This window comes from Dunckerocampus dactyliophorus, chromosome 13 (assembly GCF_027744805.1).
Source record: "Dunckerocampus dactyliophorus isolate RoL2022-P2 chromosome 13, RoL_Ddac_1.1, whole genome shotgun sequence".
NCBI lineage: Eukaryota > Metazoa > Chordata > Actinopteri > Syngnathiformes > Syngnathidae > Dunckerocampus > Dunckerocampus dactyliophorus.
In genome coordinates, this window is record NC_072831.1 from 10,239,923 (window position 1) to 10,264,559 (window position 24,637).

A 24,637-nucleotide genomic window follows, 5' to 3' on the forward strand; every position below is an offset into this window, starting at 1 on the left:
TTGTTACAGGAGTCAGGGAGGGTTAATAGAATCAAGGTTTTTCTGGATATAAAGTTACAAATATATATTGTATGTACACATGTAGAAATGTGAGACAGAAGTAGAAGTGTGGTTGACAGTCTAATAAAGTAGGCAGCGTTAATGCACCTTTACGATGAGTGCCACCCGCCATAAAACAAAAAGAAGAAGAAGAAGAAGCGTTTCCGTCCGCTGCGGATTTAGTTCCGTTGGCAAATTTGGACAACTATCGGAACAAAAACAAACTCAGATGGCAATTGCTTTTTCCTCGACTTTTTTCCTACAGTTTGAAACTTCCGATAATTAGGTGGGTACAGTACATGGAAACATGAAGAGCTTAGGTAATACGCTTTGTCTGGTTCAGGAGTGGCTTGACATTGAATCGACAGTGTACTGTATGTGTAGCCTGTGGCTATATCAATCACTTGCGCGTCGTGGCCAAAAGTTTGGAGAATGACACAAGTATTAGTTTTCACAAAGTTTGCTTTTTCAGTGTTTTCAGGTATTTCGTTACTATGATATACTGAAGTATAGTTACAAGCATTTCATGCTGTACGCGTCAAAGGCTTTTATTGACAGGTAATTTACGTTTATTTAATAACTCAAATAAGTATTGACACTTACACAGTCTCATGAGACCCAATAAAATGTCCGTATCGAACTACTACTATATCCTAAGTACAGCATCTCTAGCAATATTAGACTCGTGTCAATATGCTGCATTGCAGTTGTACACTACACAATAAGTCAAAATCACAAATCAGTACTTCTCTATCCAGTGTCAGTGTTGATACAGCACTTGGATTTAATGACTAGTAGCTTCCTGATATAAAAAAAAAGGTAACCACATTATTTTGTTTTTGTGCACCAATCAGGTGAAGTATGCTGGCTGCTGTTAAACGCGCAAGGTCTTGCCTGAGATACCTCAGGAGTATGTCTTACAAAGGTAAAACACACTTAATGGATTCAATGCAAGGCGTACTCACAGTAGGCTTATTGAACCGACCATGTTGGACTCACTTCACGCCTAAAGCATGTCACGTTTGGCTAGTGTGAGCACACTGATCTGCTGCCCGTCCTTTTTCACAATTGGAAGAGGTGGGACAGGGCATGGCAGGATTCCATGCACATTCACATGCATGCTGCATAGCTGAGTCATAGAATGTAAGGCAAACGCTCCTTGCAAGTTCTTAATGATTACCAACACAATTCATAATTAATGAAATACAGTACAGGCCAAAAGTTTGGACACACACTCACAACTGATGGTCCCATACCCATTAATAAGGCAAGAAATTACAATAAGTAACATTGACAAGGCACACTTGTGAAGTGAAAACCATTTCAGGTGACTACCTCATAAAGTTCACTGAGAGAACACCAAGGGTTTGCAGCGCAATCCAGAAAGCAAAGAGTGGCTACATTGAGGAATCTGAAATATAAGACATATTTAGTTATTTCCCACTTTTTTGGTAATTCCACGTGTTCATTCATAGTTTTGAGAACCTACAATGTACAGTAAATAGTCATGAAAATAAAGAAAACGCATTGAATGAGAACGTGTGTCCAAACTTTTGGCCTGGACTGTAAAAAGACCAAAAAAGTCAAGCCCACAACATGCTCGCTCACCCACGACCACATTTGTATGTGTGTGTAATGAAGATGTGCCATTTAATTAATGCTAGTACTAGTTTGTTATACGCAATATTGTTTGATTGAGACAATGTATGACAACAGAGGCAAAATTTGGACAAAAATTTACGACAAAAAACAAATTATACAAAAACCGGGACAGACTGTATTGATATTGCTGTTTTCCCTTATTTCCGGAATACCTTTAATTTCAAATGCAAATGTTGTCAGGCATGCCATAGCAGCCATATAAATCAGTGGTCCCCAACCCCCGCATTTGGTACCGGGCGCACTGAATGAAAAAATCATTTCCATTATTTTATTTTTAAAAAATGTTTTATTTTGAAAAGTGGCTGGATTCTCTCTGTTACATCTGTCTCACTCAACGCTTGTCCATTGTGCGTGTGCTAACTTTATCTCATGCCGCACAGATAGACTACTACTGTATTTTGACCATTTTTCTTTCACCTCATATTTGGTCTCAAATGCTGATACTATGTGGGAATGCATGAAGGTAAGTTTTGATGACTTATTGAGTGCTAAAGTGCACATTTGTCTCAAGTTAATTCATGCTAGCACACTGCCTTTTACCACACACGTCAAACAGCGATGTAATCATCTCTGGAAAAACTTGGCTGGAACTTGAACTGGTGGATGGTGGGTCGGCATTCATTTTGTGCTTTTAATTTGATGTTATTCATGTCTTACTTTTACACAATACATAATAAATAATCGCTATAATGTACGATTTGCATCCTCTGGAACTAAGTAGTGTAATAGTGTACACGGTAGACTCATTCAAGTGTACTGACAGACGTAGTTGATTTGACACTCAGACCAGATGTTACTGGAATCTTTTGCCGTGAGAAGCTGTGGAAAATAAACATACTCTCTGTGTCACGCTTTGCATTCCGTTTACAATATATGCAGTATTCAAGGTGTTTGTGACATTAACTGTGATATTCATTTTTGTTTTCCATTCACTATCTTTTTTGAATCACAAAAATGGCCTTTAAATGCCTTGGATGATCTTCGGTGTATAAACTGTGTTGCAGGACACCAGCAGACAAATGTAGTCATCCTGCCTAAGCATTTGGCTGATGACTTTGAGGCGTTCTGTCACAGAAACTCTGCACCTTTGCCACTCCTCTACCGCAGCCAATCTGGTGAGAACTCCTGCCCACCTCTGGCTAAACATGCTGACATCAGGTAACACAAATGTTTTTATAGTTATTGATTAAGCCCTGCTGGACTGTATTGTCGGTATCTGTGGCCATGCATAGGGTGTCCCGATCCAATATTATATATACTCTGTTTTTTTGCTGATATCGAACCGATATCCTATATAGCAGTGGTCCCCAACCACTGGGCCGTGGCCCCGTACCGGTCCGTGGGCGGGGCCGAACTGGGCCGAGGAAACCTTTCAGGTGCAACGCAAAAAAAAACTGCTGCTATTGTTCTCTGTTTGATTCATATAACTTGATCAAGCCTTTTTTGAACATTCCACTCTACAAAGTAAGTCCTAAAAGTATGTATGATTTGTGCTGATACTGGATCGATATCAGTATTGTATCGGAAGTGAAAAAGTTGTATTGGGACACATCTAGCCCAGCATGTGAGCTCGAACTTGAATCGTGTAAAGAATAACTTGTTCCATATACCTGTATGCCATGACAAAATATCCTTTAGATTATACCACTCTGCCCAAAACCAAATGATTATTTTTCTGACAGTCTGCTCTTACCAGTTGAGACCGGATGATATCGAGTATGGTTCTGTGTCGTTTCCCATGGAAATCATCCTTTGCAGTCCAGGCGTGAACTCTCTTGCAGTTTGTCTATCAGGAACCCTTTCCATTCTCTGACTTATGATGCACAGTCCAAGTGCAATTGTTATCAGAGACTTCTTGGCCGTGTGTGTATTGATGGGTGGGTTTAATATGCTGTCACAAATTGTATCTGTTATTGGTGTGGTCTAGACAGTGGCCGGCGGTGCGTTTGGTAGCTGGGCCTTCATGGAAACTTAATTGGACAGAATTATTCTCAGGAGACACTGTGAGAGCGATTTTTGTTTTTAAAAAATGCATTGTATTTTATGTATGTGTATTTACACGTGTGTGTGTGTATGTACAGTAGTGTTCAAAATAATAGCAGTCCTGTGACGAGTGGGGATGGGGTTGGGGCCCCAGAAGCAGAGGCAGGGAGCTTTAGACGTCGTTTAACACTTTAATGCAAGTGTGCAGGCAAAATCCAACAGAGTAACAGAAGGCGATGGGGCAGAAAAGGCAAAACTAAGAGTCACCATGAAATAGTCCAAGAACACAATAGAAGGAGCTGGCTGGGTAGCTGGGTACAGCTGGGCTAGCCTGGCTAGAAAACCAGAAACAGGGAAAAGGCTGGCAGCGTGGTAGGTGTCCACGTGTGAGCAGGCGGCGGTTTGTCAAAACCAAAGAACCAGCAGCGTCCAGCTGTAAGCAGTCAGCTTAAATGGATGGCGAGTAATCAGTAACAGGTGTGCCCAGCGTCCCCGCCTCCAGCCCGCTCAAGGTGTGACTGCAAGGGAAAAAACACAGGCCAGGAGAAGGCAGGAGCTAGAGCAACCTAGAGCACGAAGACAGGTCACTGACGAACGTGACAGTACCCCCCCCTTAATGGACGCCACCTGGCGGCTTACCTGGCTTCTCAGGGAACTGACTATAAAAGTCCGAGAGAAGAGTGGGGTCCAGGATGAGAGACCGGGAGATCCACGAGCGATCCTCAGGGCCGTACCCCTCCCAGTCCACTAAATACTGGAAACCCCTGCCCCTTCTTCTCACATCCAAAATGGCCTTGACCGTAAATGCTGGGTGGCCGTCAACCAACCTGGGAGGAGGAGGAGGCACCTCCGGAGGGCTAAGGGCGCTGGAGGAGACGGGCTTCAGGAGGGAGACGTGGAATGCCGGGTGTATCTTGAGGGATTCAGGGAGGCGGAGCAGGACCGAGGAGGGGTTCAGGACACGTTCAATGGGGTAAGGGCCGATGTATCTGGGTTGAAGCTTCTTAGATTCAGTGTGGAGAGGTAAGTCGCGGGATGATAGCCACACCCTTTGTCCCGGCTTGTACTCAGGAGCAATCGAGCGGTGGCGGTTGGCTAAACGCTGATTGCGTGTAGAGGTCCGTGCGAGGGCAGCTCGCGTGTTGCGCCAGGCCCGGCGAGCGCGGCGCAGGTGTGCATCAACGGAGGGGACTGCCACTTCCGACTCTAGCGAGGGGAACGCCGGGGGTTGGTATCCATAAGCCACGTGAAATGGAGAGAGGCCCGTGGCAGCGCTGATAAGGGTGTTGCGTGCATATTCGATCCATGGTAAGTTGAAGGACCAGGAGGCGGGTTGTAGATGGCAGACGCAGCGGATGGCGGCCTCCAAATCCTGGTTGGCTCGTTCAGTTTGACCATTGGTCTGGGGGTGATAGCCTGAGGACAAGCTGGGCGAGGCTCCAAGGGATTTACAGAAAGCCTTCCAGACTGCCGATGTAAATTGCGGCCCCCTGTCCGAGACCACGTCCAGGGGGATACCATGGAGTCGGAAGGCATGGGAAACAAGTAGGTCCGAAGTTTCGAGTGCTGAAGGGAGCTTGGGGAGTGCGACGAAGTGAGCCATCTTGGAGAAGCGGTCCACTATAGTGAGGATGACTGTCTTGCCGTTGGATGGGGGTAGTCCTGTAACAAAATCCAGTGCAATGTGGGACCAAGGGCGGGAGGGGATGGGAAGCGGCCGGAGAAGGCCCGCCGGGGCCTGGTGAGACGACTTGTTCCGGGCGCAAATGGGACAGGCGGCCACGAATTCCCGGACATCAGCTCGAAGGGAGGGCCACCAGAATCGCTGCGACAGGAGGAACGTGGTGCGGGAGACTCCAGGGTGGCACGCCATCTTTGACTCGTGTGCCCACTGAAGGACATCGGGGCGAAGTTTCGGGATGACAAACAGCCGGTTAGCAGGGCATCCTTCAGGAGCAGTGACTTCCTTGATAGCGTTGGCCACCTGCTTCTCAATATCCCACTGAAGGACACCAAGAATACGGGACTGTGGGATGATAAATTCCTGGCGGGGTTCCTCTGGGAGAGGAGAATGTAGTCGGGAGAGAGCGTCTGGTTTGCTGTTCAGAGAGCCCGGGCGGTAAGTCAAGGTGAAGTTAAACCGGGTGAGGAAAAGGGCCCACCGTGCCTGTCGGGGGTTGAGGCGCCGGGCCGCGCGCAGGTATGCCAGGTTCTTGTGGTCCGTGTGCACAATAAAGGGGAGCTCCGAGCCCTCCAGCCAGTGCCTCCACTCCTGCAGCGCTAAGATAACGGCCAATAACTCCCTGTTGCCAATGTCATAGTTGCGTTCCGCAGGGGTCAGGCGACGAGAGAAGAAGGCGCAGGGGTGCAGCTTCTGGTCGGTGGTCGAGCGTTGGGAGAGGACGGCCCCTACGCCTGTGTCAGAGGCGTCAACCTCGACGACAAATTGAGAAGAGGGGTTGGGGTGAATAAGCACAGGAGCAGTAGTAAATAAAGATTTTAGCTTAGTAAATGCTGAATCAGCCTCTGGGGACCATGAAAAAGGGGTTTTAACAGATGTGAGCTTCGTCAAAGGTTCTGTGACACGGCTGAAGTTTCTAATGAACCGACGATAGAAGTTGGCAAAGCCTAGGAACCTTTGAAGGAGCTTCCTTGATGTAGGAACGGGCCAATCGACCACAGCCTGAATCTTGGCCGGGTCGGGACTAAGTTGACCACGTTCCACAATGAAGCCCAGGAAGGAAACTGTAGGGGTGTGGAAAGAGCACTTCTCTGCCTTGACAAATAATTTGTTTTCTAGTAGCCTTTGGAGGACCAACCGAACGTGTTGAATGTGTTCCTCAAGTGAGGAGGAGAAAATGAGTATGTCGTCTAAATAGACAAAAATAAATCGGCCGAGCATATCCCGAAGGACATCATTTATAAAACTCTGAAAAACGGCAGGGGCGTTGGTGAGCCCAAAGGGCATGACCAAATATTCGAAATGTCCGAGGGGAGTATTAAACGCAGTTTTCCATTCATCGCCCTCTCGGATGCGAACCAGATGGTAGGCGCAACGGAGATCGAGCTTGGAAAATATTTTAGCAGTATGAAGGGGGTTAAAGGCAGAGTCCAGTAATGGCAGAGGGTATTTGTTCTTAACAGTAATATCATTGAGTGAGCGGTAGTCGACACAAGGTCGTAGAGATTTGTCCTTTTTATCAACAACAAAAAAATCCAGCAGCTAATGGTGACGAGGAGGGGCGAATGAGGCCGGCCGCAAGAGAGGTGGAGATGTATTGCTCCAAGGCTTCCCTCTCAGGTTTGGAGATGTTATATAGCCGAGCGGATGGCAACGCAGCACCTGGGAGGAGTTCAATGGCGCAGTCATATGGCCGGTGAGGAGGAAGTGACTGGGCTCTCTCACTGCTAAATACCTCCCGAAGGTCGTGATAAACAGGGGGAATGGAGGAAAGGTCAATCTTTTCAGGTGGCCTTACATGCGCGGGCGAAGAGCGTGGGCATGCGGATTTAAGACAGTGAGAATGACAGAAAACACTCCAGTTAATAATGGTAGACTTAGCCCAGTCAATGTGTGGGTTGTGTTTAAGTAGCCATGTAAGCCCGAGCACAACGGGTGCCGCGCGGGAAGGAATGACGTAAAAGTGCATAGATTCAAGATGATTACCTGAGATACGGAGAAAAAGTGGAACGGTTTGGTGTGTAACGGTCGCTAGGTGGCGCCCATCAAGGGTGTGCACTACTTTGGACACAGGTAGTTTAGTTACAGGAATGCTAAATTGTGTAACAAAGGACTCGTCAACAAAGCTATCATCTGCTCCGGAATCAATGAAAGTGTAAACATCTATTTGTCCGTCAGACCAGGAGAGTGTACCTGGGAGTTGTAGTCTGCCCGCCGTGTCCGATGAGGAAGTAGCGCCAGGGGGCGTGTCCATGGGAGAGCGTGGAGGGCTGGGATGGGAAGCTTGAGTACGTGGGCTGTCGGGGCGGACAGGACAGCGGGAGATGGTGTGACCATCCTGGCCGCAGTAGATGCATAGGCGTAGAAGTCTACGCCGGCTCCTCTCGGCGGGTGTGAGGCGACTTCCTCCCAGCTGCATGGGCTCGTCAAACCTTGGTGCCGGAGGAGAGTCGAGAGTGGACTGGCGAGGCGGGTTCTGGTGAGCAGGGTATCCGCCCTGGCCGTGTCCAGGTGTTGAGCGTCCCTTGTCCGCCTTGCGATCGTTGAGTCGCCTCTCAATGCGGATCGCCAACGCGATGAGGTCATCGAGGTTCGCAGGAGCCTCCAGAGGGATCATCTGGTCCTTGATGGTGTCGGCGAGCCCGTCGAAGCAGACGTCTAGCAGAGCAGGGGCGTTCCAGTCGCTCTCCGCCGCGAGCGCGCGGAACTCGATGGCGTAATCCATTACGCTGCGGCGTCCCTGCCGTAGGCGTAGCAGAGAGCGCGCCGCTTCGCGGCCGGGGGGGGTCCGCTGGAATACCTGTTCCATGGCTTTGGCGAAGGCGGCGTAGGATGAGCAGATGGAAGATCGGCGACTCCACTCCGCCGTGGCCCACGCTCCTGCCCTTCCGGTTAGGTGGGACGTGACGAAGGCGACCCGTGCTCGCTCGGAGCGGAAAACTGCCGCTTGAAGCTCGAAGTGCAATTCACATTGAGTGAGGAAAGATCTTACGTCGCCAGAATCTCCGGAGAACCTTTCAGGCTTGGACAGCAGCGGGCCGCATGCAGGTGAGTTGGCGTCGGACGTGGGTGGGAGGTCGGTGGGTGTTTCTGAGTTAGCTGGTGGCGCCGTGGCTGAGGCGTCGTGTTGCAGGACAGTCAAGAGAGCGGAAAGTTGAGCCTCCAGAGCATGCATACGGGTGTCTTGTCTGTCTGACATGTCTTTTACACACGCACCTAAAGCGTTTAACTGTTCTTCCTGCTTGCCCAGGCGTTGCGCCTGGTGGCGTAGTGCCAGTTTTACGGGCTCAGACTCTGCGGGGTCCATAATCCTTTTGGCTGGTTCTTTCTGTGACGAGTGGGGATGGGGTTGGGGCCCCAGAAGCAGAGGCAGGGAGCTTTAGACGTCGTTTAACACTTTAATGCAAGTGTGCAGGCAAAATCCAACAGAGTAACAGAAGGCGATGGGGCAGAAAAGGCAAAACTAAGAGTCACCATGAAATAGTCCAAGAACACAATAGAAGGAGCTGGCTGGGTAGCTGGGTACAGCTGGGCTAGCCTGGCTAGAAAACCAGAAACAGGGAAAAGGCTGGCAGCGTGGTAGGTGTCCACGTGTGAGCAGGCGGCGGTTTGTCAAAACCAAAGAACCAGCAGCGTCCAGCTGTAAGCAGTCAGCTTAAATGGATGGCGAGTAATCAGTAACAGGTGTGCCCAGCGTCCCCGCCTCCAGCCCGCTCAAGGTGTGACTGCAAGGGAAAAAACACAGGCCAGGAGAAGGCAGGAGCTAGAGCAACCTAGAACACGAAGACAGGTCACTGACGAACGTGACAAGTCCAATGTGACGAACCACATTGGAGAGCTATGGAGAGCTAAACCAGAGACACGTGGCAGAAAACGGAAGACAGCCATCAAAGTGGATCGAAGAATAACCAGAATGGCGAAGAGAAATTGAGGAACATTTTCTGGACTGATGAGTGTAAAATTGTTCTTTTTGGGTCCAAGGACTGCAGGCAGTTTGTGAGACCCCCAAACTCTGTTTGCCATGTAGCAATAAAAAATATACTAAAACCCTGGATTTGTCACATTGGACTGCTGTTATTTTGAACACTACTGTATACTGTATATGTGTATGAATATGTATGTATGTAGCATCTGTATATATACAGTGGTGTGAAAAAGTGTTTGCCTTCTTCCTGATTTATTATTTTTTGCATGTTTGTCACACTTAAAATTCTTCCACAGTGCTGTAAAAAACTCATTGTAAGTTATCACAAGCGCTTGATTGCAGTTGTTGGTGTGTATTTAAATTTGTTTGATGATCTGAAACATGTAGGTGTGACAAACATGCAAAAAAAAAAAGTAATCAGGAAGGGGGCAAACACTTTTCTGCACCACTGTATATACACTCCTGATCAAAATCCTCCTGATCAAAGACCAGTTGAAAAATTGCTAGAATTTTCATTTTGCACATTTGGATCTTAATAAGGTTTTAAGTAAAGCTACAATATGCAAAAGCAAGAAGAGGGAGTGAGACAAAAAACATTTGGAACTTGTAATTTAAACAAAAAAAAACTGAAATAGGTTGTTTATCACCTGATCAAAAGTTTAAGACCACAGGCTATAAAAGCCAAAATCTGCACAAAATGTAAATTTTCTGTCAGGCATTCACACTGTCATGCCCTCCTGATGGCTAAAGCTAAGAAGCTTTCTCTTTTTGAACATGGTCCGATTGTCGAGCTGCATAAGCAAGGCCTCTTGCAGCGTGCCATTGCTGCTGAGGTTGGGTGCAGTAAGACAGTCATTCTAAATTTTTTGAAAGATCTAGAGCAACAAAAAAGTCAAGTGGTAGACCCAAAAAAATCACACCATCATGATCTGGGGCGCTTTTTCATTCAGTGGAACACTGGAGCTTCAGGTGGTGCAGGGTCATCAAATGGCGGTTGCTTACATGTGGATGTAGCAGCGGGCATCCCTCATGACTGAGGGCCCTCGTCTGTGTGGTAACAGCTGGGTTTTTCAACAGGACAACGCTGCAGTTCACAATGCTCGCTTGACCAAGGACTTCTTCAGGGAGAATAACATCACTCTTTTGGACCATCCTGCATGTTCCCCTCATTTAAATCCCATAGAGAACATTTGGGGATGTATGGCAAGGGAAGTTTATAAAAATGGCCATCAGTTCCAGACAGTTGATGCCCTTCGTGAAGCCATCTTCACCACTTGGAGCAATGTTCCCATTAGCCTCCTGGAAACACTCACATCAAGTATGCCCAGACCAATTTTTGAAGTGATTAACAAGAACGATGGAGCTACCCAGTACTGAGTCCTACTGAGAACATTTTTTGTTCTGGTTTGGAGAGTTTTTTGTTATTTTTTGAGCGATGGTCTTTTGATCAGCTGATAAACAACCTATTTCAGTTTAATTGTTGTTTTCAATAAATTACTTTCTAAAAGTGCTTTTTGTCTCACTCCCCCTTCTTGCTTTTGTATATTGTAGCTCTACTTAAAACTTCATTAAGATCCAAATGTGCAAAATGCAAATTCTAGCAATTTTTCAACTGGTCTTAAGATTTTGATCAGGAGTGTATATTCTCAATTGCCATGTTGCCATTTCTGCTGACCGAGATTTGAACCCCTGTCCTGTGTCAAGCACCGATGTCAGTATCTAGAGTGCACCCACACTTAACTCTTTACCTTTGAATACGCTGTCACGTATACTCCAGACTTGCATTTCTGTTGGTTACTTCGAGCATTAGTAACTTCCATAGGGGATCAGTGGTGCTTGTAAATTTGGCGTTCAGCCAAATGTAACAAGCAAAAATGGAACGGCTCAGTGATAAAGAGTTCAGACAACTCCAATCCTCTACACTACAACATCATGTGGAGCAGTTCAGAATCAATATTTATCTAAAAACTTGACAAAGACATACAACTTTTAAATAAAATACAACTACTAACTGGAGATGTCAGTTTCTCTTCCTCAATTTGGCCTGTCAAATACTTTTGCTCTGATGAACCAATCATAGGAGTAGTATATGTGTGACATCCATCAGCAGTCTTGATTTTGAAGGCCCTAGGTATGACATGGCAACACATACAATAGAAGCTGAAATCTGACAAAAATAATCATACATACGCACATTGGAAGCAGTGCAGCCAGAAGACATGCTACAAAATGAAGATAATAAACTGTGAAATAAATTCATACCATTTTATGAAACACATACTAAAACTTAAGTCATAAACATACAGTAGGTCAGTGCTTCCGTGTTTAGGCCAGCAGAGAAGGCTTTGCTGGCCCTGACTGCATCACTGGGTCTAGACAGGCCTAACTTTACAACACGCTGGATTCATATTCACGTGTAGTCATCCATCTGTAACCTTTCCTGAGTGGTCAACATAAGGCAGAAATACTGTAAAATGATAATAAAAGTATACAAATAGCTTCCATGTTAGTGCAAACGACGGATTGCACAGAAATTGCTGATTGCTGATTTCCTTCAGCCTTTCACATACAGTATAGAGTCATTTCAATAATGCCATATATGTCGATACCAGATCTGATCCAAACCTGTGGTGCTAGAGCAATGTACTGTACAGATACTGTATGTTGAGAAAAAGTGGGTGCAAATGCGTTCGTATCATACGTATAAATTACTTTTACTAGGTTGTGGGTTTCTGTTATGTTTGTTAATTTATTAAGTCACATCCTTCTCTGAATATGTGAAATGATTTGCTTCTTTCTGTGTGTCCAGGACAGACATTTCACAATACAGAGTGTATCAGGATGGCGTCCCAGTCGAAAATGTCTCCAGCCTGCAGAACTACAGTGTTTCAGTCAGGTGCTATCACACAGACAGATACCACAAAGTCATTTTTATTGAGTTTAAACTAGGGATGGTCCAAAAATGAACAAGTGGTAATGAGCCATCCCTAGTTTAAACACTCTGTGACGATAAAAGATTTTCTTAAAGGTGCCGTCTGTGACACAATTGTGACAAATATAGACATTTATTTGTTCAGTCTGTTCTTTTAAACCACTATTTGTAACATACTGTATGTTAGCCAGCGGTCTTCTTATATTTTTTGGTTTAAGATTCCAAAAACAAAAGATGACACATTTTGAATTGAGATGCACGATATATATATACTGTGTGTGTGTGTGTGTGTGTATATATATATATATATATATATATATATATATATATATATATATATATATATATATATGTGTGTGTAGATTGGTCCTAATTAAGTATGACATTACTACAATTAAACAAAATATAAAAGTAACAAAAATCAAGAATTGTTCAGTTTCGAGAAATGGACGTTTATTATTTTTTTTTCAAACCAATAAAAGTGTATAGTTTGAAGTCCTAGCAAGCTAACAGGGCTAGCATCACATGTCCATTAATCAGTAGTGAAGCTTATGTCCTTATTTCCATCTATCTATGCATTAGTGTGCATAGATGTTGTATTTTGCTGGCAAACATACAACCAAAAAATGGCGGTGTCTCTAAGTGGTTTACTAGCCGCTATCTTCAAGGATGGTAAAAGGCTAGTCGTCCAGTTTGGCTAGCTGTGTGGCTGTTTCTTCAACAGTGCTGGCATCTTTGTAGACTTTCAAAACACCGTCGTAGCGATGCTGCCGTTTCAGGTGGCTGATAGGATAAGGAAGTTCCACACAATCGACGCCATGATTGTTTACAAGTGAGCTCAGGGGAGGTGTGCAGCAAAAAGAGCGCTTGATTTGCTCAACTTAGCCCAGTAACACACACCACATTACAGATAAACCAGCCTCATCAGATAGTTTTTATAAATGATCCGTTATCAGAGCTATTTTTAATGTTTCTGTGTAGGCTCTCAGTCGTACAGGAGTTGTCCAACGAGGGAAAGGCTTCTTGAGACGTCATCTGTACTTCTGTGAAGAAGGTGTCGGACGTTACGCTCCTCATCCGAAGAGCTTCGTCAGCGAACTAACAAGTGCTGGTAGCCTTCCAGGGCCGAGCCAGAACAATAGATGCTAACGAGCCAGTGTCAAGAGTCGTTAATACCCAACTACAGGGAGCTACACTTCCCTTTGATCGGAGGTGCTAATGGAAGGAGAGGATTAGACCACAACTCCTCCCAGTCTTAGTGTAAGGAACCAATAGGAGGAGGGCATTGGCACACCAATTCCGCCCACTCTTACTGTATTTAAGGCCTAGGCTACCAGCACTTGTTAGTTCGCTGACGAGGCTCTTTGGATGAGGAGCGAAACGTCCGACACCTTCTTCACAGAAGTACAGATGACGTCTCAAGAAGCCTTTCCCTCGTATTTTTTATGTTATCAGATTTATTGGTATGATGTCATAATTCCTCATATCAGCCCAAAAATTATTGTGCACCCCTAATTTTGAATATAACTTTGATGATGAGCACTGTACAGTCACTAGTTTTAAATTAATAATTTCATCCCATTTTTGTCTGCAGGCCCTCAGTCTATCAATTCATTCATTTTACTTCTGCTATATCACATCTTAGTAAACAACGTAATTGTTTTAATTTCTTATAGTTTGTGTTGTCTATCTTCAGGAGTACATCACAACAGCCGGATGGTCATCAAGTCAAGTGGTCAGACATGGTGTGTTTCTATCTGGGCTGTAGCTTTGGCTTTGAGGACACCTTGAAGAAAGCTGGAGTTGTAGTCAGGAATGTGGAGCAAGGCAGAAATGCCAGCATGTACAAGGTAGATATGAAACTGTTGTTTCTTACTGGTCCTGTAAGTGAATTCAGTTAACTTGCAACAGATTAACGAGAACGAATATATCCACATCTTTGTTCAGACTGCAGTTCCCTGTATTAGAACAGGTGCTTTCAGCTCCCCTCTTGGGGTGTCTATGTATCCAATTCCACCTGATATGTTAGAGGCAGCAGTCCAGGCCTCTCACCTTAATCCACAAGCACATGGAGCTCCTGTGCACATTGGGGATGCAGGTACAAAAACACATTTTTCTTTACTATATTGACCTTTTCTTCGATGTATATGTAAATGTGACTGTGCATGTTTAGCTTTCCTTGGCATACAGGATCTATCCAGACCAGACTATGGGGATCGAGTTGAGCTGCAGCCTGCGGACATCCCAGTCTTTTGGGCCTGTGGAATGACAGCTGTAGAAGCAATAATGAGCAGCAGTCCGTATTAACTTAAGTATAACAGTTAGTTACAGTTACTGTTATTGATATTTCAGCAATTTTAAGCTCCTGTTCCCTTGAACGCTCTTAACAATATGCTAATGTGGTGGACCTTGCGGTTTAGTTAAACTTTTAAAACTGCCAGACCCCAGTACAGGCGGGCAAAGTAGTTGTCTGTGTTGCTATGGTAACTCCTACGTGACTCTTGTATCAATAAATAAAGTGCACCCATGTAACCGCAGCTATGATAGCATACAGAGGCCACATTTTTTGTCTTTTTTTTTTTTTGTGCCGCTCTATCAGCGGACATTGTAATCTGCAAAAATCTAAGCAAGAATAAGTAAAGTAAAGGTCCAAAATACTTATTTCTGAAAAACACAATAATTTTTCTTAGATCAATTTGCTTATCTTAAGCGATATGTACTAAAATCTGAGCTGTACTCCTTTAAAAAAGGTGTGTTTATTTGTCCATTGTGCAAGTGGAACTATATGAAGTGCAGTGGAACCTTGGATTTCACATGCCTCGGTTTTTGTACGATTCTGTTTTCTATGCAAATTATTGCTAAAAATATGCTGCGTTTTCATACACAGTCTCAGTTCTCGTACGGCCGAACAGTTTGCCTAACAGACACGGAATCAAGTGCCCAAACAAAGCATCCACACGGTGACTCAGTCTCTGTGAAGAACAAATAGTAGTTCTTTTGGCGATTAAACACTATAGACACATTCCGGCAAGGGAATCCTTCAATCATCTTTATTATGCATGTGTGTGTATGTGGTTTATTTGTTCACAGAATGCACACTGAACTATGAACAACTCATATCTGTCTTCTTTTTGCCTCCTAATAGGCACAGCACAGTGTTAGCTGATGAGGCGTTCAAGCACACTACATATTTGTCATTGTTTGATTCTGTGATTTGTAAAAAATTAAATACGGGTGCAAATGCCAGCACCTTGATAAAGAAGGTGAGAAACGCTATTAAATGAACTCAGAGCAAAGAACAAAGATTGCGTCTGATACAACCGTAATTGTAATGTAAAAGTTCCTAGTTAACACATGTTGCAGTGTGAGTAATAATGATTGCACCTGCTGCTAAAATGAACAAGTAAACAGCCGTAACTGTCCACTCTTTAAAGTTAAATTTGTAATGAACGACAGTGACACAGTGTCCGTGTGGCTTTTCCGTCGTATCCCCCCCATCACTGTTCACCAACAAATCTGCAATAAAGGTGAAAGTCTTGTTAAATGTTAATTTCTATATTTAATTTGTCATATATACAGTATATATTTCACTTTGTTTTTGCATGTAAAACTATAATTATTCTCTATAAAATGTGTTTTGTGTTCATGTTTTTTGGTGTCTGTAACAGATTCATTGGATTTATATTATTTATTATGGGGAAAATTGATATGGTTTTGGTACGTTTTCGTCTAACCTTTTGTAATGGATTCATGACGAAAACCGAGGTTCCACTGTACCCTACTGTACATTTTGTTAAGCATGTTCAAAATACAATATTAATTAAAACAGCATCTGTTAGAGGAGAGTCCCTTGATTAATGCACTGATCTAAAAGGCCTCCTGTTTTTTGTTATTTCCAGAACCAACTTTGGCATTCAGTCACACACCTGACTGCATGTTCTTGACTGATGTACATGAAACCTCCCCCATACCTCTTCCCATTGACAACAAGGCATCTGAACCCATAAGCCTCCACCCAGAGCTGACCCCCCTCTGCTTTCTGATATCCCAAAATCCATTGTTGTATAGTTTGGCGTCCAAGAGAGCTGTGTCCACGATCAAGAAGCTGGATGCAATTATTGGAGAGGATCCAGGTAAATTCATTCTTAAAGCGCTGTAACATTCCAAAGATCAGATTTTCATTTGTCATGAGAAATTAGTTTTGCATCACCTGCCTACAGTCATGGCCAAACCAAAAATTTTGGGAGTGACTTAAATTTTTGTAAAATGTTTTCTTAAAAAATACTGAGGCGGCGGTACTCACAACATTTTTGGCCATGACTGTCTAGCCACTACCACACAATATTAATAACTACAGTAATACATTTCTAGAGAAAGTGCATGAATGCTGAATAGCTGACGCTGAGCTGAACGACTGTTGGAATTTACTGAACGGGGGTGGCATGGCTCAGCTGGTAGAGTGGTCGTCTCCCAACCTGAAGGTTGCGGTTTCAATTTCGATCCTCCATCCTCATCAGGAGGATCGGTCGAAATATTCCGATTATTTTGACGGTAGTACGCAACTGCTTACTTCTGGTCATGTAAGGGTGACGGGGTAGTAGTGGTTTGCTTGTCTACACGGCAATCACAAGTCAGCGTAATCAGATGTTCCCACTCTGGAAGCTGTTCTCAAAAAAGACTGTTTCAGGGCACCCAGAACGCTGTTGCCGTGTGAATGAAGGGCTGAAACAATAAAATACTTTACCGTTTCCGCCTGAAAAAGTTCTCGTGTGGACAGGTCCTAAGAGTCCAAATAACGAGTGCTGAGGGCCAATAAAAACAAGCTGCTTCCAATGTCCCCTGAAATTACTGCTTGTGATTTGTTTAAATATATTGTTGTTTCGGTCTCGGCTAATTGGTACTGTAACTCCAAATTTAAAAAATATCATATAAAAATCTCTTGTGCAGCATGTTGGAGTAGTGGTTCCCATATCTGCCTCACAGTCCGGAGAGGTTTGAATCTCGGTTGCAACATCCCTGTGTGGAGTTTGCGTGTTCTCACTGTATTTGCATGGGTTTTCTCCAGGTACTCCGACTTCCTCCAACGTCAAAAAACATGCATGTTAGGTTAATTGGAGAGTCTAAATGGGTGACAATGTGAGTTTGAATGGTTGTTTGTCTCTGTAGTACAGTACGTGCTCTGTGTTTGATGGGCTAGTGAATCAGTGTCCTTCCTCTTGCACAGGAAATGGATTTCACTTTGTCAACCTCTTTAAAACAGGTCAACGAGGGATCAAAGCTTTGTTTGTCCAAGATGAACTTCTTCGCTCCTGTCTGGCACTCTCCCATGCGTCATCTGTTGCCATAACCACAGGTTTTCCCACACACTACATGCACAGGTACTACCTCTTACACACATCCGAATACATTCTGCTATGCAGCCACCGCTGCACTTAAATAACATATGTATAACAGTGGAAACCCTTGGAATGGGTAAATCACATTGGAAAAAGCGGTCTGTTGATATGGCCGAAATGATCTCTTTGGGTCTCAACTTTTATGTCGAAAAAAAGTGCTCGACCACGTATGTTAATATTGACTTAAGCTGGCACATTTTTGTAATAAGAACCACGACTTCATGAGTTGGGTGACAGACGGGTTGTCGACATGAACAGAGCTTACTTAAAGGGGTTCCACTGTATTGAGGCATCTGAAATCTGAACACCAATGACTTTGAGGGTAGAAAGACTCCTGAAGACATGCCTTTGACTTGTTGCCTCACCTTCAGTCCTCCTGATGAGACTGATGGCCCACCTGGAGCTTTTGCAATGGCTACCATGCTGCAATCTCTTGGCAAGCAAGTTACAATGGTGACAGACCGGAGAGCCTTCGAGATGAATCAGGCCCTCATTGATAAAGCTGTCAAGTCAGGTGGGAGTTGTGTTTGTCATGTTGCTTTCGTTTTGCTTTTTAAAGAGAGATGTCAGTTCACTCAGGAATTGCTGCACGGGTGTAAGTAAGGGTACATGTATTTGTGATCAGATGTGTGGTAAATAGCAGAGTTAAGATGCATACTGACACCTACTGTATGGAGTTGTAATGACAAGATATGTATGTGTTTATGAGTGAAAGCTAACAGCTTGTGCTAAATCTATTTGTAGCGTGCTGCCACAAATTAATGTTTGGAAAACACTGGGATGGATGGATATTTTGTCATCTACAACACAAAGCTAAATGATATTGTCAATGTTTTGTTCAGATAGTTAAGCATATATTGAACATTGAAATGGTTTTCTACCCCTGGAGTAAACTATTATGTAATTTCATATTTATTTTATTTATTTTTTTATTTGCAATTTTATTTATTGGCCACCTACCTGCCAGCAGTTTGTAGTTTTTTATGTCTCATTTTAGAAATTGTTAGTTGTCTACAAAAAAGCTAAGCAGTTTTGTTTTGTGTTTTGTTCCTATACTGTACCAAAAATGAGCCAAACCATGACTGAGCTTTATTGTCATTGTACTTTGTGCAATGACGATTATTCAGTGTTTATTCAATCTTATTCAAGATTATTCAATCTTGTCAGTGACATCATAAAAACAACCGTGATGATGGCGTACCGTTACACCCTTATTTGTTTGTATTTCAAAGAGTTGATAAATAGCCGTGCTACTTTTTGCTTTTAAAACACGTGTCTTGATGAAAATGTATGTTATTGCATGTTTTCACCCAAGTATAATGATGACAAGAAATTGAATGAATGAATGTCTTTCAGTAGTTACACAACGGTAATGATTCTGTACTTTCATCCTCAGGTGTCCTGAAAACCACAATTCCACTGGTCACCTTCGAAGAGAGCAGTCCAAACTCTGCGCTTGAGTTTTTGTGCCACCATGGTGACCCCACTAAGCCCAGGTCAGAAAATATGACTTTCACCAAAGCATGTTAGCTCACCGAGTAACAGTCAGGCAGTTGTCTGAACTATGAATGACAACAGAGTGGAGCAATGAGAAAATTTGGCAAAAAGGCCTCACAGTGCTGCAGAGTGTGAAGCAGCTGGGATGTGAATTAGCATCCCCAAGTCCCAGCGCATGGCTCTCGCCCGCAAAAGGGTGCCGTGCCATCTCCATGTGGATGAGATCGTGCCCCAAGTGGAGGAGTTTAAATACCTTGGAAGGAACGAAGGCTGGAACGCAAGATTGACAGGCGGATTGGTGCTACGTCTGCAGTGATGTGGATGAAGAGGTAGCTGAGCCGAAAAGCAAAGCACTCAATTTACCTGTCGATCTACGTTCCTACCCTCACTCAAAAGTCTATGGCAAAGAACACCAGGAGGACGATTTGTTTTCAAAGCACACTTTTTAGTCTTTCAAATAATTATTAAATTTGTCACCTTTCAAATCCTGCGTGAATGATCTGTGATATCAGGTATGACCACCTGGTGGCGATAGAGCGGAGCGGGAGAGCTTCAGATGGGAACTACTACAACATGAGAGGAATAAACATCAAACATCTTGTGGATCCAATTGATGACCTGTTTCTTGCTGCAGAGAAGATACCAGGAATTACAACTACAGGTAATCAACGCTATTAGGTACCATGTCAGTAAGAATGAAGATGAAGATGCACTTTTACTCATGCACAAATTGCCAATACAGTGGTCCATCACTTTTCATTACCTCTGCCAAGGAGGTTATGTTTTTGCTGGCGTTTATCTGTTTGTTTGTGTTCAACTAACTTGAAAAGGTCTGAATGGATTTGGATGAAATTTTCAGGAATTGTTGGAAATGGGATTTGGAAGAGCTGATTACATTTTGGGGGTGATCCGGATCACCAAGTATTCTTTAACATTGCGAGATAGGACCATTTTCGGCATTTGTGCATATAACTCCACAAAAAATGGTCAGAGCACTTGGGGGGGGGGGGGAAAATACAAGACAGGTTTCCAACAGGTTTGACAAAATATCAAAGACTGATCCAGTTAATGGAATAATTCCGATTACTATTATTGAGCAAATGAAAAAATAGGGGACCTTTTGGAATTTTCATCATAGGGAGACAACAAGTGAAAGTATTACAAACATACAACAAACACCATTATATGTATATAGCCAAGACACTGTGGAATCTGGAGTGTGCCAACGTATCTTTAAAAGCTATGGCGCTCCATCCAGAAGAAAACCGCCATTACGGAAAATAGGATTTTTGTGAAAGTAATATTGATATCATCATGAATACAATTGCTAACGGTAATGGTATGTTTTCGTGGTCAAGGAATCTAAATATGTAGATAAAATCCATGTAGGACTAATATTTATGGTGTAAATCACAATATGTGGCGGAGGTCTGCGCTTTCAGAGTGCTTTTCTAGCTATTAATCTGTTCTTAAGGGTCTGTTCAAAACAGAATCGTACGAAAACCCAAACAATTTTTCCCCACAGGAAACAATGTGAATCTGTTCCAGAAATCCAAAAATGTTAAAAGAAAACACTTTTATAGAACAATTATAGTTTTATATGCACAAAAAAATGCCAAACTCTTCTCGTGCACTTGTTTTTCAGTACAGCTATTTGATAATTTTTTTAAACGTGAACACAATTTGATGCGACTTTTAACAAGTGTCGTCTTTTTACAAATGTCACAATCAACCTTGGGAATGACGAATGAAAGCGGCCAATGAGCATTTAACGTCACTTTGACATCAAAACTGAGGTGCCACTGTACATTTTGATTTGGTTTGATTTAGCAAGTAAAATACTGCTGTTTCTCTTTCTTTTTTTTGGTGTCAAATTACATACACAATGATGCAGAAAGTGAAATGAAGTCATCTCAACTACTGAATAAGTTCTCTATTTAAACAAAGAGACCAACTTCTGTAGGGCTATGCCACAATGCTGTAAATCCCACTATGGCACCAATGTCCTCCTGTTTTCTCAGTAGATCTTGTTCCCTGCAGGAATTGGTGATGGAGGCAATGAGCTGGGGATGGGGAAAGTGAAGGAGAAAGTGAAAAACTTGATGCCAAAGGGGGATCTGATAGCCTGTGATGTTCCTGCTGACTACGCCATCACTGCAGGTTTGCATCAACAGGCGTCCCCATGCTGCACAATTTCTTTATTTCTATTTTATTCACGAGCAGACTGCGTGTAGTGACGACAGATGAGTTATTTAAATGTCAAAAGCGGGACAAGAGCTGTATCAAAAAGTCTGCCTTTCAAGGATGTACACAGCGAGAAATGTATAAATGTAACAATATGTTAATTATTGTTGGGTGTATTTTGGCAGTGGTGCCTAACTGCACTACATTATGAGGAATGTTTATCAGAATTTGGTTATCTGGTTTAGCTACATACTGTAAGAGGGGACAAATATTAAAAAACAGTTCTCGGTATGGCAAGCGAAAGGAGTGGGAAACGTTTCACCACACAGCAAAGCAGCAATATCAAATCTGACAATTATTCATCTTCACAACAGAAGCATGGATGCAAACTGAAAATGAAATATCAAGCAAATAGTGAAATAGCAAACAACACATATTATTCATTTAATTAACTGGTATTAATCATACAATTCAACTAAATAATAGAAATAATATTGGCTGGCGACCAGTCCAAGGTGTACCCCGCTTGTTGCCCAAAGTCAGCTGGGATAGGCTCCAGCATGCCCCCGTGAGCCTAAAGAGGAGAAGCGGTGTAGAACATGGATGGATGGATTTAAATAGTTTTTATTGTTATTATATTTTGTATTGTATTATTATCATTATTACGATTTTGCTTTTTCTCCAGTATTAATCACTTATCTTTAATTTTTTATTTTAATTCATTTTATTTTCTATCTATTACTTTGTCCATCCAATCCATTTTCTATGCCGCTTATTGTCACTAGGGTCATGGGGGCATGCTGGAGCCTATCCCAGCTGACTTCGGACAAGAGGCGGGGTACACCCTGGCCGGGTCACCAGCCGGGCAGGGCACATATAGACAAACAACCATTCACACTCACATTCATACCTATGGACAATTTAGAGTCTAATTAACCTAACATGCATGTTTTTGGAATGTGGGAGGAAACTGGAGTACCCGGAGAAAACCCACACACGCACGGGGAGAACATGCAAACTCCACACAGAGACGCCCAAACAGAGATTCCCAGATCTTCCCAATCTCCTGGCTGTGTGGCCAACATGCTAACCACTAGGCCACCGCGCAGCCCTCTATTACTCTGTATTTGTTTTAATTTGGATTGACTTCTAATTTAGTCACTGATTTACTTTTACACTTTTTTTTCTTCTCTCTGTTCCTTTTCCTCCATTACTGCATACATTATCTTTTGCAGCACATTCTCCATTCTTTTCTCTCCCTATTAGAAACATTTAAACACAGGAAGGGAACAAACCTTTTGCTGAAAAATAGAAATACGTAAGTTATTGTAAGTGTGAACAGTGCTGATCCAAGTAAGAAGGGGTGGCATTAAATCAACTCTGCTTCTTCCGACTCCTTCCCCTTACCAAACACGGACCGCCCTGGAATGATAGCTATTCTTTCAGAGTACGATTGTGAATACGGCATAGAATTGATCCCACGCTGGCTGTAAAACACGGATATAATGGCCTTAACGGGTGTCTGCACACTCTGGAATGAATGCATGAGGCCTTGGAAGCACCGTCTCAGCTTATCTGTACCATTTTTAACATAACTTAAAGATACTCATGAAATGATTGTTTTCCCATGATGAGTGTGTATGACTGATGATTTATGTTGCACCGTTTTTCGATATGCCACCTGCAGGGGTGTCCAACTGGGGAGGGTACGCTGTGGCCTGTGGCCTTTACCTGCTGTATACCTGTCCCACCCACCAGCGGTACCTAAATAAAGGACTGGGAGTGGATCACATAACCCCAAACGATTTACAAGACTGGACTGCTAACCTGCCATCTGTGAAGAAGGTGACACACGCACTTAAATACAGTAGATCCCACATCACGGTTTGGCATACGGTCCCCGCATATCCGCAGACTTTGTTCCTCTGCTTCAAATTGTAAATAATTAGGATTTTTATGGTAACTTCAACATTGATGGCGCTACCTGCAGGGGGAAAAGAATGCTGCCGCTGTTAATCCAGAAGAGGGCGCTGTCTCACTACTCATCAGTGTGGGCCATGAGTTTGTTTTCCAGAGAGGGGATGATAATATCGTATTTTGTGTGGTTGACAGGTAGCTTGTTTTTACCGTCCATTTTTTGGTTAAGCGCCGAAAATCTTCAAAAGACTTCCATACCATTGTGGAAGGTTCTGGATCGGTCTATTTAACTGTAAATCGAAATGACGACCCACATTGAACACACAAGTGGTTTGGCACATTAGAAGTGACAAAACCAAATTTGAAGTAGCGGTTGTCCTCATTTGGGTCGCCTTCTTGTCTCCCCAATATCCTGAGTAGTAGTATGTGTTTTTCAGCATCCCCAGCGAGAAAGCTTCTTAATTTAGTTTCATTTTCGTAACGTAAGTGTCGGTAGGGGTTACGAGCGCGCAACTCTGACCCCAATGTGATGCCGCAGTAAAATAAATGAGTTTTCAATGACTTGTTGAGACAAAATGTTTAAAATAAATATATGTTTTCTGCATCCTGATTGACAATGTTCTACAGCCAATCAATCTCCTTCTTGCCATCCTGCCATGTCTCCTTTGTCAAGCTAGCTTGCTGGCTTGCTAGCTTGTAAATGAATCTTCGGTTCGTCTGCAGCAATATGTTTCAACAAGGATGCAAAAACGCTACAGTACAGCGGAATGGCGCCAGGACGCAAAGGCACGGTCACAGGAGTGGAATATACGTGACTTAATCATTTCTTGTGTTGATCATTAAGACTGGTCATTAAAATTCAAACGAAGGTTTGAACTTTTTTGAGAGTGTTTAAACAAGAGAGAAATGTGAGAAAATGAGAGAAAACGTGAGAAAAGTGGTGATGAAAGTGTGTGAAGTGTATGGTGAGGGATTTTACAGCCTTAAAACATAGATAATCATTGTTTGCTAATGAGGTTTGCTACTTTGCTGATTTCACTTATTGCGGGCTATTTTGGAAACCTATCTTCCATGATAAATGAGGGACACTGTATTGGATATGGGAAAAAATCCAATATGGAGCATTGTATATTAATTTTCAAATAAAATAATCTTTCTTGTTTCCAAAAATGTTATGCATTTACATGAAAGTAATATGTATTGCAATGTAGCTTTTTGGAAATCATTGGCCCGCAAAGTTTTCCAGTGCCGATGGTTGGGCACCTTTTTGTTTAGAGCATCAAATAAATAAATAAATAAATAAATAAATAAATAAATAAATAAATAAATAAATAAATAAATAAATAAATAAATAATTTAAAATACCCTAATAGGCATTTTGGGCCATTATTCTGGATACCACCATTTGTGAGGGTCACTTT

General features: G+C 43.1%; 1 protein-coding gene across 1 annotated transcript in view; it reads left to right on the forward strand.

Annotated features, from left to right (window-relative positions):
* Window positions 1-24,637, forward strand: part of dglucy (D-glutamate cyclase) — a 27,828-nt gene continuing 3,191 nt past the window's right edge. The window contains exons 1-14 of the mRNA XM_054796275.1: window positions 1-325; window positions 894-964; window positions 2,706-2,859; window positions 12,100-12,186; window positions 13,919-14,072; window positions 14,170-14,320; window positions 14,396-14,518; window positions 16,122-16,355; window positions 17,483-17,600; window positions 17,990-18,132; window positions 19,015-19,114; window positions 19,628-19,776; window positions 21,156-21,269; window positions 22,981-23,144. Of these exons, the coding sequence (XP_054652250.1) occupies window positions 901-964; window positions 2,706-2,859; window positions 12,100-12,186; window positions 13,919-14,072; window positions 14,170-14,320; window positions 14,396-14,518; window positions 16,122-16,355; window positions 17,483-17,600; window positions 17,990-18,132; window positions 19,015-19,114; window positions 19,628-19,776; window positions 21,156-21,269; window positions 22,981-23,144 (1,755 nt within the window). The 5' untranslated portion in view covers window positions 1-325; window positions 894-900. The remainder of the gene's footprint in view (window positions 326-893; window positions 965-2,705; window positions 2,860-12,099; window positions 12,187-13,918; window positions 14,073-14,169; window positions 14,321-14,395; window positions 14,519-16,121; window positions 16,356-17,482; window positions 17,601-17,989; window positions 18,133-19,014; window positions 19,115-19,627; window positions 19,777-21,155; window positions 21,270-22,980; window positions 23,145-24,637) is intronic.